Genomic DNA, 17,343 nt, shown 5'->3' with positions numbered 1-17,343 from the left:
AATGGTGAGGGAAGTCTGGGGCTTCGGAGGGACACATGCAAGGCGCTGCCCAGCCCCTCGGGAGGTTGTGTTGCGCAGGCGGCTGGCCTGGCGCCGGCGGGATGAACCGGGCACGCTGGCCATGCAGCTTAGGGCAGGGAATCGCCCGCGTATTACCCCTCCCGCCCCCCGAGAGACCAGACGAGGCGGGTCTCCTGGGCAGCATGGGTTGGAGAACTTCCTTGACTTGATCCTCGGGTGAACTGGAGACCGAAGAGCACACGGGGGAGGCACCTCCTCACTGGGGGGCGGCGCCATCCAGTGCCCCCATGTCTGGGAAAGGTGCTTCCTACCCCAGCGAGCCTGCTCGCCAGCCACCGGCACCGCAGGCCGTCTAGGTGGCGACCGTGGGTTGTGCATTTAGGGTCGGCACTCACCTGCACCCCCGAGTCCCGCTCCAGCCCCTAGTCCTCCTGCTCCCAGGCCTCCAACCCCAGCAGCTCCTGCAAACAGCAGCACATGCTCAGCGCCCTGCCCTCCAGCTCCTGCCCGGATCACTGCTCGGGAGTAATCCATACCCGCGGGCGGCGCCCTGAGAGCTGCCATCCCAGCGCCTCCACCCCGCCATGCTCCCAGCCACAGCCACGGGACTAGAGCCAGGAAGGCGCGGGCAGCCAGCTCGGGGTCGGCCTGCCCGAGCGAGACCCCTCTCTGCTTTGGGAAGGGTCGCGGGAAGCTCCCTGCTGAAGGTCTCAGCCTCTGGTGGCCTCCCGCCCCCGGCCAGCCAGGGCAGCGGCAGGGGAAGCCAAGCTGCGGCTAAAGCCACGCGGTTAGACAGGTCCCTGTCCTGCAGTGCGGCAATCCCTCACGCTCATCAGCTAGGGCTGCAGAGCCAGCGACCTGCCAGGGTCCCTGGGTCCCAGAAGGACGGGTGGGGCTGGCCCCATGCCCGGAATGTAGGCTCTGAACGCCAGCCCTGCTCCGTGCTCAGTGCCCAGGCCAGGGTTTAGGTGCCCAAGCCCCAGGTCTAGCCCCACCGCCATTCATCAAGCTCTCGCTCACGTCTGTAAGTGCCTGAGCTCGCTCGGCGCCTACATGTTCAGGGGAAAAGTTCCCCCAGTGCCTGAGTTTCTACATCTGGGCACGGGCCCTGCCGCCTCCCCTAGGTGCCCAGACGCCCACCTCCCAGCTAAGCCCCGGTGCGAGCCACAAAGGCGGGGAGAGAGGCATTCCTCCGCCTAAGTTGTGTGCTGAGCCCCAGCCAGGCGGCGGGCTCACAGGCCACCTGCCGTACCGGGTCCCATCCAAAATCCAGCTGCAGGTGTAGGAGTGCCCGCCAGAGAACCCTTAGCTCTGGGGCGGGCGCACTCGCCTGGGATGGGGGTGAACCAGGTTCAATGCCCATCCGCCACAGGGGGAGAAAGGATTCGAACGGGAGTTTTAGGGGGGCCTGTGCCCCCTGTGTGATGGGACGCTGAGTGGGGAGGCTCCCCCCGTCTCTCCTGCTGAAGCTGTTCCACCTGGATAACTAATCAGAGTGGTTGGAGGAGGGGGACAGGTCCCAGGGTCTCCCACCTCTGCCCTAACCACAGAGTCTCTCTGTCGGGCCCATTGAATCCCCAGTGGCACAGCCACTGGGGCAGAGAGGGACAAGAGCAGTAGGTTCGGGCCCCTCTGGGTGGTGGGGGACCCCTGGTTCCAGCCCCCTGCTCCACTGGCTCTTTAATGATGTATCCAAAGTGGAACAGCTTCACCCGGAGAGACGGAGGGGGCCCCACAGCAGAACAGCTCTGGAGTTAGAGCCCTCGCTGAGAGGTGGGAGACCCCTGCTCAAATCCTTTCTCCCCCTGGCGGAGGGGGGACTTGTCGCTGTGTCTCCCCTCTCTGTCCAGCGCTAACCCTGGGCTAACAGTCACAGAGCGGGCAGCTCCTCGCCCAGCTGTTGTGTGCGGAGCAAGGCACAGGCCCGTCTCACAGCTGCGGGAAAGGCTGGCATTAAAGACTTAACTTCCCAGGCTGCAGCTGCAGGCTTAGTTGTGTGTGTGCAGAAGGGGCTGGGGCCACAGGGCACCCACAGCTGCTGGGCCCCCGGCAATGGCATCAGGGAGATGCGGCGTGAGGGGATTGTGTCCTGTGTGACGGGGCCAGGCTACAGGGTGCCCAGCTGATAGGTGTCCTCCCACCACCCCTGTCACCCTGTCACCCCCACCCCAGCTGCCTGGATTGTCCCCCCGGCGCCGATCAGGGGCCGCCAGCACACGATGGCCAGGGCACGGCCGGGAGAGCAGAGAGAGCCTCACGGCTCCCCGGGTCCTTTGTCTCCCCATCCCCATGGCCAGGGCCCCTCTCCCCTGGGGCCAGCACCCCCTGCTGGGACAGGCTGATATTTCCATCCACCAGCCTGGGCCTGGGGGACCCCCTCTCACTGCGTTCTCGCACCCTTCCCATGCGGGGAGAGCGCACCCCACTGGCTGGGGAGAGGGCCCCGGTCGCCGTGTCCCACTGGGGGAGAGAGGGTGCTTACCTGGGTAATATCCTAGAGCCGGAATGCCCCCTCCAGCACCAGGGACCCCTGCAAAAGGAGCAGACAGGTCATACACAGCCAGCCAGGGGTGCCACCATGGAGCCCAGCCCTGCCCGAGACAACCAGGGACAGCAGGACTCCCCCGAGTGCAGGGCGCTGGTGGGGGGCGCACGAGGTCCGGAGCAGTGGCAGGGGCCCAGCTTTGCCGTGGGATCAAGAGCCAGTCCCTGCACCTCCCCGGGCCACAGTTTGCCCATCATTACCGGGGGGGGCTAAGGAGACAGACCCGCCGGGGGCAGTGCTTTGAGATCTACAATGTCAGTGCGGTCAGAGGCACCCAGAAAAGCAGCATGTGTCTGTCAGCAGAAGGGTGTGTGTGCCCCTGAGGGCCAAGGCTGTGCACCCCTGAGACTGGGGGTGGTGGAGGGCGGTACGCCCCTGAGGGCCGGGGGGATGGCTCAATGCCCCTGAGGCTGGGGAGTACCTGGCTCTCTTCCCCTGGGGCAGGAGGCTGGCCTGGCCCTACCTCCCATCCAGCTGCATCTGGCCCCAAGGGGCTGGCTCCTTGTGGTGGGGGGCAGTGGGCCCAGGCCCCGTCTGGGGCTGACAGGCCGGTTCCCAGTGCCCTGATCTTTGGGCGGCTGAGCTGCTGGGGGAAGGGCTGGACTCTGGGATGCCGGCTGTTCCCTGTAACACCTCACACAGCTGTGCTCCGGGACAGCCCCGGAAAGGGGGAGGCCGGCGGTTGTGTCCGGATCCGGGCCAGCCCAGTGTTGTCTGGGATTCGAGCCAGCGCCATTTCTCAGGCTGACCCTGAGCGCTACCATGGTGCTGGGAGAGGCACAGCTGACGCCTCAGGCAGGATCCTCGTCCTGCTCCCACCGACAGCCGCCCCCATGAGGAGCAGGGCAGGACACACCTTGGACACACCTAGGACACACGGAGGCGTTGCTCATTTCGGCGGGCGTCCCGGAGGCAGATAGACGCTGCAGACACAATGACTTCAGACGACTTGAAGGGTGGCAAGGCCAAAATCCCAGCAACGCCTGCTGTGCGAGCGCCCCAGACGTGTGGCCCCCACGTACACGCATCCCAGCACACTTTGATGGCCCACGTGTGGTTGGCTTGTCTCTGTTTCTCTCCCCACAGAGGCAGGCCTGGCAGCAGCTTTGTTACGTGTCTGAATGTGCGCTGGGCGCTCTTTTCACGAGTGCCGGCGGGTCAGCGTGCACGCCCTGCGTTTGAAGGGCACTGAAAGTGGCCAGGTCTAGTGGCGGCTCGGATACTGTGGGAGTTTGTTCCACAGCCTGGGGCTGGCTCCCGGGAAGGTTGTCTCGTGGCCGGAGTTCTGCCCTGGCCAGAGATTGCTTCTTTGGCCCATGTCCTCAGGCCTTGCCCTGGAGCGTCAGGTGGTGCCCCCGGCACAGATCATCAAGTGCCGCGAAGGCAGGACCAGGACTTCCTTGCAGGGAGCCAGCGTAGGGAGCGGAGGACGGGTTGGCAGTGCTAAGTGGTGAGACCTGCTGCGGCCAGGCTGGAAATGGAGCTCTGCCCCCAATGCTGCCCGGAGTGGCCTGTTCTGACCCCTGTGTAAACAGGGAAGGAGACTCATCTGCCTCCCCTGGGAGGGCCCGAGGCTCCGCTCCGTGATAAGGGCTGGGAGGGCACAGACGTCCTAACCGCTGCCCCCAGGAGCTGGCACTAGAGGCATGGCCCTGTGTGCACAGCTACCCCTCGTGCACAGGTGGCAGCCCTGCTCCTCCATCACTCCAGCCCACGGCTGTCTCTGCACAGCTAGTCCCTGGCCCCACACAGCCAGCTGACCCCAGCTCTGCACAGCTGCTAGCACGCCGGGGCTGGGCAGCTGGCTGCAGCCTCCAGGTACAGAAGCCGAGGGATTCACTAGCAGCTGCCCAAAGAAAGATGCCCAGCAGGGCGGCGAGGAGCGGAGACAGGAGCCCAGCCCAGTGCAGCCAGTTCTACTGCTGGGCCCCCACCGAGTGCTTCTTTCCTGCCCATGGTCGGCGCGGATGCCCCGCCTGGGCTCCCTGCAGCTGCCCTCTCCCTACTCCAGGCAGGGACCACATCAGCTGGGACAAGCCTCCCTAACGCTCCCTGCTGCAGTGGGCTCTGCCCCGAGGGAGGAGACAAAGTCCTGCCTGAGCCACAGCCCCACCCTAAGACACAGACAGGCCCTGGTGCCAAGACTGACACACCCCAGCCCCGAGGTAACAGTGCCAGGGCTCACACTCCCAGCCCAGCACACACAGGGCACTAGTGCCAGGGCTCACCTCCCAGCCCAGCACACACAGGGCACTAGTGCAGGGCTCATCTCCTAGCCCAGCACACAGGGCACTAGTGCCAGGGCTCACCGCCCAGCCCAGCACACACAGGGCACTAGTGCCAGGGCTCACCGCCCACCCCAGCACACACAGGGCACTAGTGCCAGGGCTCACCTCCTAGCACAGCACACACAGGGCACTAGTGCCAGGGCTCACCTCCTAGCACAGCACACACAGGGCACTAGTGCCAGGCTCACCGCCCAGCCCAGCACACACAGGGCACTAGTGCAGGGCTCACACGCCCAGCCCAGCACACACAGGGCACTAGTGCAGGGCTCACACGCCCAGCCCAGCACACACAGGGCACTAGTGCCAGGGCTCACACGCCCAGCCCAGCACACACAGGGCACTAGTGCCAGGGCTCACTGCCCAGCCCAGCACACAAAGGGCACTAGTGCCAGGGCTCACACGCCCAGCCCAGCACACACAGGGCACTAGTGCCAGGCTCACCGCCCAGCCCAGCACACACAGGGAACTAGTGCCAGGGCTCACACGCCCAACCCAGCACACACAGGGCACTAGTGCCAGGGCTCACACTCCCAGTTCCGGTTGGATGCCAGAGTACAAGTTATAAGTGCCACCCCCACCTCTGCCAATGATTTGCCGGGCAGCCTCGGGATTTCCCCTCCTGTCTCGGGCCCGTTTCCTCCCCTGTAACGTGAGGTGGGGCGAGGTGCCCCTGGTGAGGTGGGAAGGCCGCATGACACGGCAAAGTGCTGGGAGACTCTTGGATGTCAGGCCCTGGAGTGGGCAAAGCCCAGTGAATCTCTGCCATCCTGCCAGGCCCTTCCATGCCGAGGCCCGTGGCCTGCCCAGCTCGCCCAGAGCCTGCCGAACGTGCAGCACCTTACGCTGAGCCTCCGTGGGCTCTGGTATTGGTTCCAGACCAGCTGATCTCACTTGGCGTGGAAATCAGAGCTTGATAACACACTCCCCATGCCACAGGCATGCTTTCCGTCTCCCCGTCTGTCTGTCTGTCTCTCTTGCTTCCCCAGCCTGGCCCTGCCCCACTTTCCCTTCGGAGAGGCCACGTTATTGGCTGGGACGAATGGCAGGGCTCTGACCTTTTCAAACAGGGATTAGAGCCCAGGCTCCCGCCCCGCTCGCCTCCCACTGGCTCGGAAAAACTAATCCCAGATAATTCCTCGTTTAAAAACAAACGCAAAGTGTCCGAGGGCCCCGTCCCTGTGCTGCGCTGCAGCCCCCCGCCGGCCACCGCTGCGCCGAACATCCAGCACGCCAGCAGAAGGCGCTCTGCAGAGTGGGGCGCGGCCGGGACGCTGGCGCTGCGGGATTCCCCGCAGCAGTGCCCTGACCGGGCCGCAGCCTCACTCGGGAGAGCCAAGCGCACTGATGTTTGCACCAGGCTGCCGCTTGGCCCTGGGAGCCATGCACGGCCATGTGCAGCCCGGGACCCAAGCAGCCAGGCCACAGGAAGGGACGGCTCAGCGAGAGCTCCCCACACGGGGCAGAGGGAACTCGCCTCCCCCCCGGCCCCTGCCCTGGCTGCTGAGCCGAGTGGGGAAGCCGCGGTGGGAGCAGTTTGTGTCTGGCTGGGGGGAGCCATGTTTCCCAGCCTCCCCACCAGTAAGCGAGGCAGCCCTGGCCCTGGAGGACTGTCAGCTGGGAGTCCCAGTCTGCCTCCCCCTGCCTGCTGGGGCAGAGAGGGGAAGGGGGACCCTCCAGCCAGAATCCTGAGGATACCAACGGCCCCTCGGGCCCCCTCGCCTCCTGGCTCTCTCTTTGGGGTGAGGGGACACGGGGCTGGTCACCGACATGGCTCCACACCCTTCGTCTGCCGGCTGATGGCTCTGCTGGGGACACCGGCTCCTTTCGGGCCCATGGATTCCCTCCTCCCCAGGCTGTGTCACCGTAAGGCCTCAGCGCCATGACGACCAGCACGCTCCCTCTCCCCGGCCGGCGGGGCTCCGCAGCGCAGGCGGCGCTAACCGTCCCGTGCGGGCAGCGTGGGGACCCCGCGGGGCGCAGATGCTGGGGCTTGCTGCTGCCAGGCCGGTTCCGGGGTCGATGGTTTAGCCGCGCCTGGCGCGGTTGCCGGAGGGACGCGGCCCTGTGGGCGTGCGGCTGCCCTGAGAGCCCAGGGCACACGCTGCTGGGAGGGACATTCTCAACGGTGCCAGCTGGGCTACGGGGCCCAGCCAGGGGCTCAATTTGCCCCTCCAGAGAGGCTGGGGGGGGAGGCAGGGGCAGAAAAGTCTCAGCCTTTTGTTCCCCGTGAGCGCTTTGCTGCTGTCATCCCAGCTCGGCCTCCCGCAAAGGAATCCAGTTTGGCTTCCCAGGAAGAGCAGCCCGAGAAGGCCGGGGTGAGGACAGGCGCCACGGCAACCACCGCAGCGCGGGGACAGCCTGGAAGATGTCCATCGGGGGAGCTGGCCTGGCGCTGGTGCCGCTTGGGGAAGCACCTGGCACCATCACACACGGAAAAAGAGCCTTCCTAGAACCACCGCTGGCAACCCCTTCGATGGCATCCCTCCTCCCGGGTCTACTTCTCCTTTGCCGCCAGGGCCAGCTCCTAACTGGCAGTGTTGCCCAGCATGAAGGGAAGGTCCCGTTCACTCGGGATTTGTCACCTGGCCGGGATTCCTCTGTGGCATACGCCAGGCTTCTCAGGACACGGCCCGGGAAAGGGCTGCTGAGGATACTCAGGCTGGCACCTTCCATCAGGCTTACGTGTCTCCTGCAGGTTCCCGCTACCTTCGGCGTTATCTCCCACTCAGCCTTCCACCCAGGCTGTTCACTGACTGGCTGTCACGGAGCTTTCCATCCCTCCCAGGCGCCGAGCCCAACTTCTCCGGAGCTTGTGCTGCCCCGAAGGGGTCGGGAGCGGAGCTGTGCCGAGCCTGAGGGCTGCTCCCGGGAGGAGTGGGCCAGCCTCCCCCGGAGCCTGGCGGAGCTCGCCGCAGCCTTGTGCTGCTGGGCCAGGGGCCATTGCCTTGCTCGGCAGGAGGCGACGTCTGCTAATGCCAGACCCCACCGCTCCGATCTCTGCTAGCGTGGCCCTCGTCTGGACGCGCTGCCTCAGGCTGCTCAAGAGGCCTGGTGCTGCCAGCAGCTCTTCCCCGGGTCAGATCTCCAAGGCAGATGCGTGGCAGCTCGTTAACGGCCCAGCTTCACTGGCTCGGCAAGGCCATTGCCCTTCTGTTGGCGTGCCAGGGGTCGTCTACACTGCCAGACAAACGGGTCGGAGCTGGGGGGTGGCCGGCCTGCATCTCTGCTGTAGTTCATGGGCCAGGACCTCTTGCTAACGAGATGGCCGAGCCCCAGACTGCAGAGCCCGCCCAGCCGTGGAAGGCTGGCCCCATTGAGCTATGAACCCGGTGGCCAGACACCAGGCCCCGGTGGAAGCGATCGCATTGAAGCCAACTAGTGGCACCCACTTTACTTCCAGGTTTGTCCCAGAGACATCAGGAGCTGTGCTTGGCCTGCTGGCATCTCTGACCCGGGGGTTCGGCACGGCACGCTCCAGGGCTCCCCTCAGTGCTCGCCTCCCAGCCAGCGCACGGGGCTTTGTGCTCTCGCCCATTGGCCTGCGGCTGAGATCGCAGTGCCCTCCTTGGACCCACCATCCTGAGCCAGGACCATCTTATCGGAGCCTCTGATAAGATGGGTGGCATCAACTTTCTCCTGGCAGGAATCACAGAGGCTGGTCACCGGCTGCCGCGTGGCTAAGGCTCCATTCAGGGCCCTTGTTCGCTTCCAGGAGCCCTCTGCCATGCGGCTTACTGCTGACAGCTGTGGCACAGAGCTCCCCCGTGCTGGGCATCGCTGCTTGCCCTGAGAGCTGGCTGACTTGTGTACGTGACCCGAACACAGGTCCGGGGCCCAGCCCAGAGCTCTCAACCTGCCACGACCCAGCAGCGAATGGGGCTCATTTCTCGAATCTAGTTCATGCCCACACGCAGCCGTGTGTCCGGATGCAGGCATTTATTGCAACAGTGGCGGAACCAGGTGAATAAGCCCAGGATTTTCAAACCGTAGCCCTGTGCTTTTTCAGCCCTGTTTGCTCGGCTTGCGTTTACGCCTGCGCTGCCTTCCGGATAGCTGGCTTCTGACCCAGCAATTGTGGAACGGGTCGGTCCCATGAAGTGTTAATGGAAAGCGCGTCGGGAATTCACGACGGTGAGAATTCACACTAGAGACATGCCACCGGACCCACATTTCCAACTTGGCTGCCTCCATTTAATCACTAGGCAACTAATGGCATGGTCGCTCCAAACCACTGAGCACCTGCAGCTACCAGGGATGCTTCTCCGTAAGCAGGCCACTTTTTAGGTACCTAAATGCAGACTGCTGGAGGAGGAGGGTGGCGGAGTCTGTCGGCCCCAGATTTGAAGATACTGGCTCATGTGTCCTCTCCAAAGAGCTTGAACTTTGATTTCCAAACTCCGAAAACGCACCCTGGGCGGTCTGTGACTGAACTGCGGATGGCAAATTATTCACTGACACAACTGAGGGGAAATCACGCTCTTTGCGAACAATTCATGAGCAGGAACAGAAGCAAAATTCAGAGCATGAAAGCCGGGCCACCTCGGAGAACCTGCACGCCATCAGGAGGTGTGCAGCACAAGGCAGAGAGACGCCTGGACTGAAAACGGGGCCAGACCGGCTGCATTGGTACAGGTGACAGGTGTGCGCCCACACACAGCTGCTGTGTACGGTGCTGATCTGCTGCGCAAAAGGCAGAGCAGGGGTGAGCGCCCAGCAACACTGCGGCCACCGCCAGCAGGAGGCGCTGTAGGGAGTGGAAATGGTATAGGAGCAGCACTGGCTGTGAGACGCTCTTCACGCCTCCAGGCTGCAGGGAATGCAGGAGCAGCGGTTCCCTGGGAGTCCAGTCCCAGCCTGTCTCAGCAGGAAGAGCTGGAGAGACCAGTGCAGACGTGCTGGCTGCAGGGGAGCGCCCGGCTCTGGAGCGCCCATCATTTGGGCAGTGTGGACGCTGTTCCTGAAGGGTCCCGCGTGACGAGAGGGGCCCAGGCACTGCACAGAACAAAGGTCTCTCTGTCCGTCTCGCCGTGGGCTCAGGGGTGGCTCCGACACACAGAGCTGAGAGCACGGTGTCAGGAGCTGCAAGTCGCCTGGAAGCCCCACGCGGGCAGCCTTTGCTTTTCACGGGCTGACACTTGCCTCTGAGTCGCTTAGTGGGCATGTGACCCTCACATGCCGAGTCTGCTCACACAGCAGCCGGCGCGCTAATCGTCTTACTGCTGAGCTGTGCCGGGACGGGCGAAGGCACTGACTTCTTGGCACCTTTGGGCCTGACTCTAACCCTCTCGCATTCTCCCCGGTCGTGCAGCAGGCGCGGGCAGAGGGCCATAAAAGAGCTGCAGGCGTGAGGCCATGCATTCCCAGCCCGTGTTCCAGCCCTGGGTTGCACACCTGGCCCTGGCCTGTGCAGGGAATCACTCCCCATGGTCCCTGCTCCCTGGCCGGCAGGTACTGCCTTTGCAGCCACACTAGGCAGCCGGGGGAGGACAGCCCTTGCGGGCAGGATCTGCAGAGCAGGGGCAGAGCTGGGAGATTGAAGCTGGCACCCTGCCTGGCCTGGGAGCATGTGATGCTGTGACTAGCGCAGCCTGGGCTCATCCGTTTTGAGCCGGTGAGAGGTGCAGGGTACGGCCACACACGGGAGTGCGCTGAAACACACTGCGTCGGAGCGTGGCCCCACGGGGAGCTGAGGAGAGAGCCCTGGCCTCCTCCACGCCACCCAGCACAGCTTGCACCACTGGGGGACAGGCACACTCAGGGTCTGCCCAAGTCCATGGGGCCGGATGCAGTGCATCCGAGGGTGCTGAGGGAGTTGGCTGGTGTGATTGCAGAGCCATTGGCCATTATCTTTGAAAGCTTCTGACAATCGGGGGAGGTCCTGGATGATTAGAAAAAGGCAAATCTAGTGCCCATCTTCAAAACACGGAAGGAGGCGGATCTGGGGAACTACAGATCAGTCAGCCTCACCTCAGTCCCCAGAAAAATCAAGGAATCCATTTTAAGGCATTTGGAAGAGAGGAAGGTGATCGGGAACAGTTAGCATGGATTCACCAAGGGCAAGTCATGCCTGACCAACCTGATTGCCTTCTGAGAAGAAGTGACTGGCTCTGTGGATGTGGGGAAAGCGCTGAAAGTGATATATCTTGACTTTAGCAAAGCTTTGGATACGGTCTCCCACCATATTCTTGCTAGCAAGTTACAGAAGTATGGGTTGGATGAATGGACTATAACGTGGATAGAGAGCTGGCAAGATCATCGGGCTCAACGAGTAGTGATCAACGGCTCGATGTCTAGCTGGCAGCCGGAAACAAGCGGAGTGCCCCAGGGGTCAGTGCTGGGGCCGGTTTTGTTCAACATCTTAGTGATCTGGAGGATGGGGTGGATTGCACCCTCAGTAAGTTTGCAGATGACACTAAGCTGGGGGGAGTGGTAGATACGGTGGAGGGCAGGGATAGGATCCAGAGTGACCTAGACAAATTGGAGGATTGGGTCAAAAGAAATCTGATGAGGTTGAACAAGGACAAGTGCAGAGTCCTTAGGAGGGAAGAATCCCATGCACAGCTACAGACTGGGGACCGACAGGCTAGGCAGCAGTTCTGCAGAAAAGGACATGGGGGTTACAGTGGATAAGAAACTGGATACGAGTCAGCAGTGTGCCCTGGTTGCCAAGAAGGCTAATGGCATATTGGGCTGCATTAGTAGGAGCATTGCCAGCAGATGGAGGGAAGTGATTATTCCCCTCTATTCAGCACTGGTGAGGCCACATTTGGAGTATTGTGTCAAGTTTTGAGCATCCACTACAGGAAGGTTGTGGACAGATTGGAGAGAGTCCAGGGAAGGGCAGCAAAAATGATGAGGGGGCTGGAGCACAAGACGTATGAGGAGAGGCTGAGGGAAAGTAGGTTTGTTTAGTCAGCAGAAGAGAAGAATGAGGGGGGATTTGATAGCAGCCTTTAACTACTTGAAAGGGGGTTCCAGGGAGGATGGAGCTAGGCTGTTCTCAGTGGTGGCAGATGACAGAACAAGGAGCAATGGTCTCAAGTTGCAGGGCGGGAGGTCTAGGTTGGATATTAGGAAAACGTTTTTCCCTAGGAGGGTGGTGAAGCACTGGAATGGGTTACCTAGGGAGGTGGTGGAATCTCCGTCCTTAGAGGTTTTTAAGCTGCGGCTTGACAAATCCCTGGCTGGGATGATTAGCTGGAGTTGGTCCTGCTTTGAGCAGGGGGTTGGACTAGATCAGTGTTTCTCAATGACCAGTTCACAGACCGGGTCCCTGACACAGTATAGGAAGTAGGTCCCTGGTATGAAAAAGGCTGACAAACATCGCACTAGATGACCTCTTGAGGTCCCTTCCAACCCTCATCTTCTCTGAGTCTATCCAGGGGTGACTCTGGGGCCCAGCCCTGTAGTGCAGAGACCCTATGGGGGGGGTGAACAAACACCATTTCCCTGTGCGGCACTGAGCTCCCTTGCCTCATGCTGCAGGGGGATCTGCACACGCTCAGCACCTTGCAGAGTCAGGCCCACTGGAGCGCTAGGTTCACCCCCCATAGTCAGGCCAATCCCACCTGCCAAGCCGGCATGGGCACTACCTGCGGCTCTGCGAAGCAGGCAGGATCTGAGTGCCACGCAGCCAGCGGGACAACCACACAGCTGGGCAGAAAGCTCTGCCCCGCCTGGGAAAGTCAGACATGCTGCAAGCCCCAGGCCGGCCCAGGAGACGGGCCGTGTGCTGGCACCAGCCCCTCCATGCACAGGCAGCAAAGAACTTTCCACTTGCAACCAGCCCAGGCCGGCTGCCAAGTCTGGCCACACGAGCACGCTGCTCTCCTGCCCGCCTCCCCTCCGTGCCTGGGACCTGCCTCCCTGCTGCCCTCTCCCCCAGAGACCTTCCTGGGCATGCCAGCCTTGCCCGCCGGTGGGCACTGTGCCGCCGCAGTGCAGGACCCGCCAGAGCCTGGTGCAAAACAGACCCACGCCCCACCCTGCCAGCGGGGGGCCAGCCCCTCCCCCCTTGGCCTGTCCAGAGTGCATAGGCCGGGAACCCCCCTGCGTGGACGATCCTGGCAGATCTCGCTGTCCCCTGCACAGCAAGTCCTGGAAAGCACCAGGCCCACCAACAGGGCCGGGTAAAGAGTGTCACCCACCCCCACGGCCGTGCTCTCCCCGCCCGCACCCCACAGCCACTCCTGCACACCCCCAGAGCACAGCCGCACCCAGCCCAGCCCACTGCCCCTCGCACGGTGCCCGGCAGACTGGTGTGAGTGCTCCAGCTGGCTTTGCGGGCGTGCTGCAGCTCACGGTGGGTCGCCATGCCCCGGGCCTGCTCTCAGCCCACCTGTACCATGCTGCCAGCAGGAAAGCTGCATCCTCATTCTAATGAACTTGCAGGGGAAAACTCCCCTGCATGGTCCCCAGGGCCAGGGGCAGCGCTCAGGACAGCGGGCTGAGAGCTGGGGCTGGCTCAAAGCCCCCAGACGGCTGCACTGCAGAAACCCCCGGGGCAGCGCTCAGAGCCTGAGTGGGACCATCTCCATGGCTGGTTTCAGCCCCATGGCGCCAGCCCCGCTTGCCAGAGTCTATAGACCCAGCCCCTCAGATTCTCTGCCGTGGGGTGTTTTGCAGGGTAGCTGCTCCCTAGGATGGCCCTGGCTGCGGGAGGCTGTGAGTGACCCCAGCCAGCTCCGACCTAGCGATTGCCAGCTTTCCCCCCGAAAGGGAGTGGCTCTCCTCCGGCGAGGAAACACAAACGCCCGACGACCCGGGCACCAATCAAAACCGCAGCCCCCACCCGGGCTCCTGGTGGACAAGGGCAGAGAACCGTGGCCGTCTGCAGGCAGTTCTCTGGGCAAAGCTCACTGGAGGAACGACTGGCGCAGCTGCAATGGCGGCGCAGTGGGTTTGCCCCTGCACCCGTCCTCTCTACAAGGGGCACCACCCGGCTGGGCACTCCAGGGGTCGCGGACTCCCAAAAGTGGGTGGGAAGGGGCCAGCATTCAGCCAATGGCTACCCCTGCCACACACTGCCCTGCCAGGGCCCCCTTCACCCTCCCAGCGTTGCCAAAGCATCCATTCTGCACATCTGCTTTGTGAAGGACAGCCTGCATTTTCATCCCCCTTGCCTTCAGTCATTGCTCGATCCTGGGCACACAGTGTTCCCCACACGCTGTGTGTCACTCACACACACACACTCACACACACACACACACTGTGATCCATACAGGCTGTTTCACACATACATACACAGAGGGGTCCACGCAGACTGTGTCGCACACACACAGAGTGATCTACACGGGCTGTGTCACACATACACACTCACAGTGGTGCACACGGGCTGTGTCACACATACACACATACACTGTGACCCACACAGGTTGTTTCACACATACACAGAGTGATCAGCACAGGCTGTGTCACACGTACACACACACAGTATGATCCACAGGGGCTGTGCCAGATACACACACACAGAATGACACATATGGATTGTGTTACACATACACACACAGTGATACACATGGGCTGTGTCACACACACAGATTGATCCACACATACACATGCACACAGAGTAGTCAATATGGGCTGTGTCATGCATACACACACAGGATGATAAACACAGATTGTGTTACACATACACATTCACAAAATGATACACATGGACTGTGTCACACATACACACTCACAGAGTGATACACACAGGCTGTGTCATCCACACACACACATGCAGAGTGATCCACACATACACATGCACACAGAGTAGTCAATATGGGCTGTGTCATGCATACACACACAGGATGATAAACACAGATTGTGTCACACATACACACTCACAGAGTGATACACACAGGCTGTGTCACACGTAGAGTGATACAAGTTGTGTTACATAAACACCGACACCGGTCCCAAATCTTACTGATATAAATGGTTGTTGGGCATCTAAATAGGTTTGAGGACCTGACCCACAGTGGTACTTACAGGTTGTCACTGTCTGTCTGTCTGTCTCTCACACACGTTGTCTCACACACACACAAAGTGATACACAAAGGCTGTGTCACACACTGAGAATTATACACAAAGGCTTTGTTTCTCTTTCTCTCTTTCACACACACACACACACACACACACACACACACACACACACACACACACAGGGACACACACATGGGCTGTGCCAGACGCACACACGCCTATAAACACTCACCCACAGAGTGCTACAAACAGGTTGTGTCTCTCACATCCACACGTCTACGACCAGGTTTCATCACCCCCACCCTACAGTGAGTGATACACATGCCCCACATCACCCACACTCACTGGCAGTGTTACACAAAGGCTGTGTCTGTCTCACGCACAGCGATACACAGGCCACGTCTGACACTCGGAGGGACACACACACACACAGATGTGTCTCTCACAGCCATGCTGAGCAGGCGACACATGGGCGATTTCACACACGCTGAGGGTGATACGCACAGACGGTCTCTGTCTCACATGCCGAGTGACACATGTAGTGCATCAGTCCCTGAGAGCGTGGTAGAAATGGGTTGAGTCTCACCTACACACCCGCTCAGAGTGAACCCCATGGACGCTCTCTCTCTCACACACACACCCTGACAGTAGCTTGCTCTCTGTGTCCCAGTCTCCCATGCTGACAGCCGGGCAGGCCCTGGCAACCCCAGGGTGGGGCCGGGATCCTGCCTGGCTGGGATGTGCTAAGGAGGACGCTGCGTGACCTGGGGAGACGGGAGCCCCTCGACAAGTGCCTCGCCCCCCAGGGAAGCTGGCTGGACAGTGCCAGCCCCAGAAGCAGTGTCAGGGAGGGATCCCCTGGCAGTGGGGCAGGCGTGGCCCCCGGCTGTGAGAGCCGGGGGAGCATTGCACACTTGGGCACGGCTCGCTGGGAGCACGCCTGCCCCAGCTGGGGCGAGCAGAAGGGACGGGCCAGGCTCTGCCATGGGGCTGTGGCTGGGTCTGACGGACCCCCCGGGGCCACGCTCATCCATGGCGAAGTATCCGGTCGGGCTCAGGGGCGTCTTTGAGCCGCTCCGTTCCCAAAGGTGAGGGGTGCATGGCATCAGCGAGCTGCCTGCCGGGCGTTCCCCTTCCCCGGGGGACACGCGCCCCAGAACCAGCCGCAGGGCAGCCTCCTCCCAGCCAGCCAGCGCCTGAGGTCAGGTGCCTCCGGAGAGGTTAAGTGGCCCGTTCCGGCTGGGGAGAAGCAGCCGTTTCTTTCCTTACCTCCTTGCCGAGAAGCCGGGAGGATGGCGAGGAGGAGGACGACTCCAGCAAGGAGGGATGCAGCCAACTGCCTTGCCATCTCTTGAAGCAATGCCCCAGTCCTCTTGCCGCCAGTGTGTTTTATCCCAGAGCCGCTTAATTGTTGCTTCCAAGGATGTGAGGGGCCGCGGGGTGGGGGCTGGCCGGAGGGAGGGGAAGGGAGTGCGAGGGGAGAGAGGCACAGGACACGACGTCATTACGAAAGGGCAAACACACAAGCCTCTCCAGGCGATGGGTTGGTTTTTTTTTGTTTTTTTTTTTTCCCTTTTTAATTTCTCTCTCTTGCTGCTTTCTCCAATTCTGGCGCGTCTCTGCCAAAAAGAGCACGGCAGCTGCCAAGAGAGCCTTCAGCGAGAGGAAGGGGGGGGGGGGCCGTGCCTGCCAGAGCCTCCCTCCCACCCCCGCCAGAATGGCCGGGCCATACATCGCGCCTCCGGCGGCACGTGGGCAACGGCAGGCCCCGGGGCCAGCGCCTGGACCCGTTCCCGCCCGCTCGCCCCGGCCGGCCCCGTGCCCCGTCTCGCCGGCCTCGCCAGCCCTGGGTTGGAAGGAACCTGGGGGGGGTGCCAGGCTTGTCCGGCGTTCCTGGGGCACAGGTGACTCGTGGGGGGGGAGCGTGCGATGTGTTCCCCCCCCCCCCACCTGGAGGCTGGCTTTGGAAGGCGGGGGAAGCTGGGGCAGACAGGCCGCCGGCGGGGAAGATGCGGTGGCGGGAAGCGCCCGAGTTCGGCAGGGCCCACCGGGCAGCCGTGGGGAGGGCAGGGAGTCTGGAGATAAGCTGTCTGGGGTGGCTTTCAGCTCCCAGCGGCTGCGGCCGAGGCCGTGGGCTGCTACCAGCTGGGCCCTGCTTTCCTCTCTCCCCAGTGCTGTTTGGGCTACACACCCTACACCCGGGCGGGTGCTCTCCACTGCAGGGGGCTGGGACCCGGCCTCCCAGGGCCAGGGGGAGGGGGAGGACAGCGGCTCTCAGAGCCCAGTTTTAACCCTGGCACAGCCAGGGCCCCCCACTCCATGGGGCAGCTCGCCCCAGGGGCACCGTGGGGAGGGCGGACACGGCAGGTCTCTGGTGGGCAGAAGGGAATTCAGACCCAGGGGAGGGCAGGTGAAGTCCAGCCAGCCGCCGAGTCCTGGTGCCAGTCAGTGGGATCCCAGCAGTGCCATGTGGGAGGGGCTGGGTGGGGGGCAGGTTATGGGGCAGGGAGTGGGACTCCA

General features: G+C 62.4%; 1 protein-coding gene across 1 annotated transcript in view; it reads right to left on the bottom strand.

Annotated features, from left to right (window-relative positions):
• Nucleotides 1-16,213, bottom strand: part of LOC137146653 (elastin-like) — a 52,223-nt gene extending 36,010 nt beyond the window's left edge. Inside the window, exons 1-3 of the mRNA XM_067538149.1 lie at nt 16,093-16,213; nt 2,504-2,551; nt 417-482 (exon numbers count right to left, since the gene is read on the bottom strand). Coding sequence (XP_067394250.1) covers nt 417-482; nt 2,504-2,551; nt 16,093-16,171 — 193 coding nt within the window. The 5' untranslated portion in view covers nt 16,172-16,213. The remainder of the gene's footprint in view (nt 1-416; nt 483-2,503; nt 2,552-16,092) is intronic.
• Between the last annotated feature and the right edge of the window lie 1,130 nt (nt 16,214-17,343).

Source organism: Emydura macquarii, unplaced genomic scaffold (assembly GCF_026122565.2).
Source record: "Emydura macquarii macquarii isolate MOO-44397 ecotype Brisbane River unplaced genomic scaffold, CSIRO-AGI_Emac_v2 contig_450, whole genome shotgun sequence".
In the NCBI taxonomy this organism is placed as follows: Eukaryota; Metazoa; Chordata; order Testudines; family Chelidae; genus Emydura; species Emydura macquarii.
This window is presented reverse-complemented; position numbering and strand designations above follow the sequence as displayed.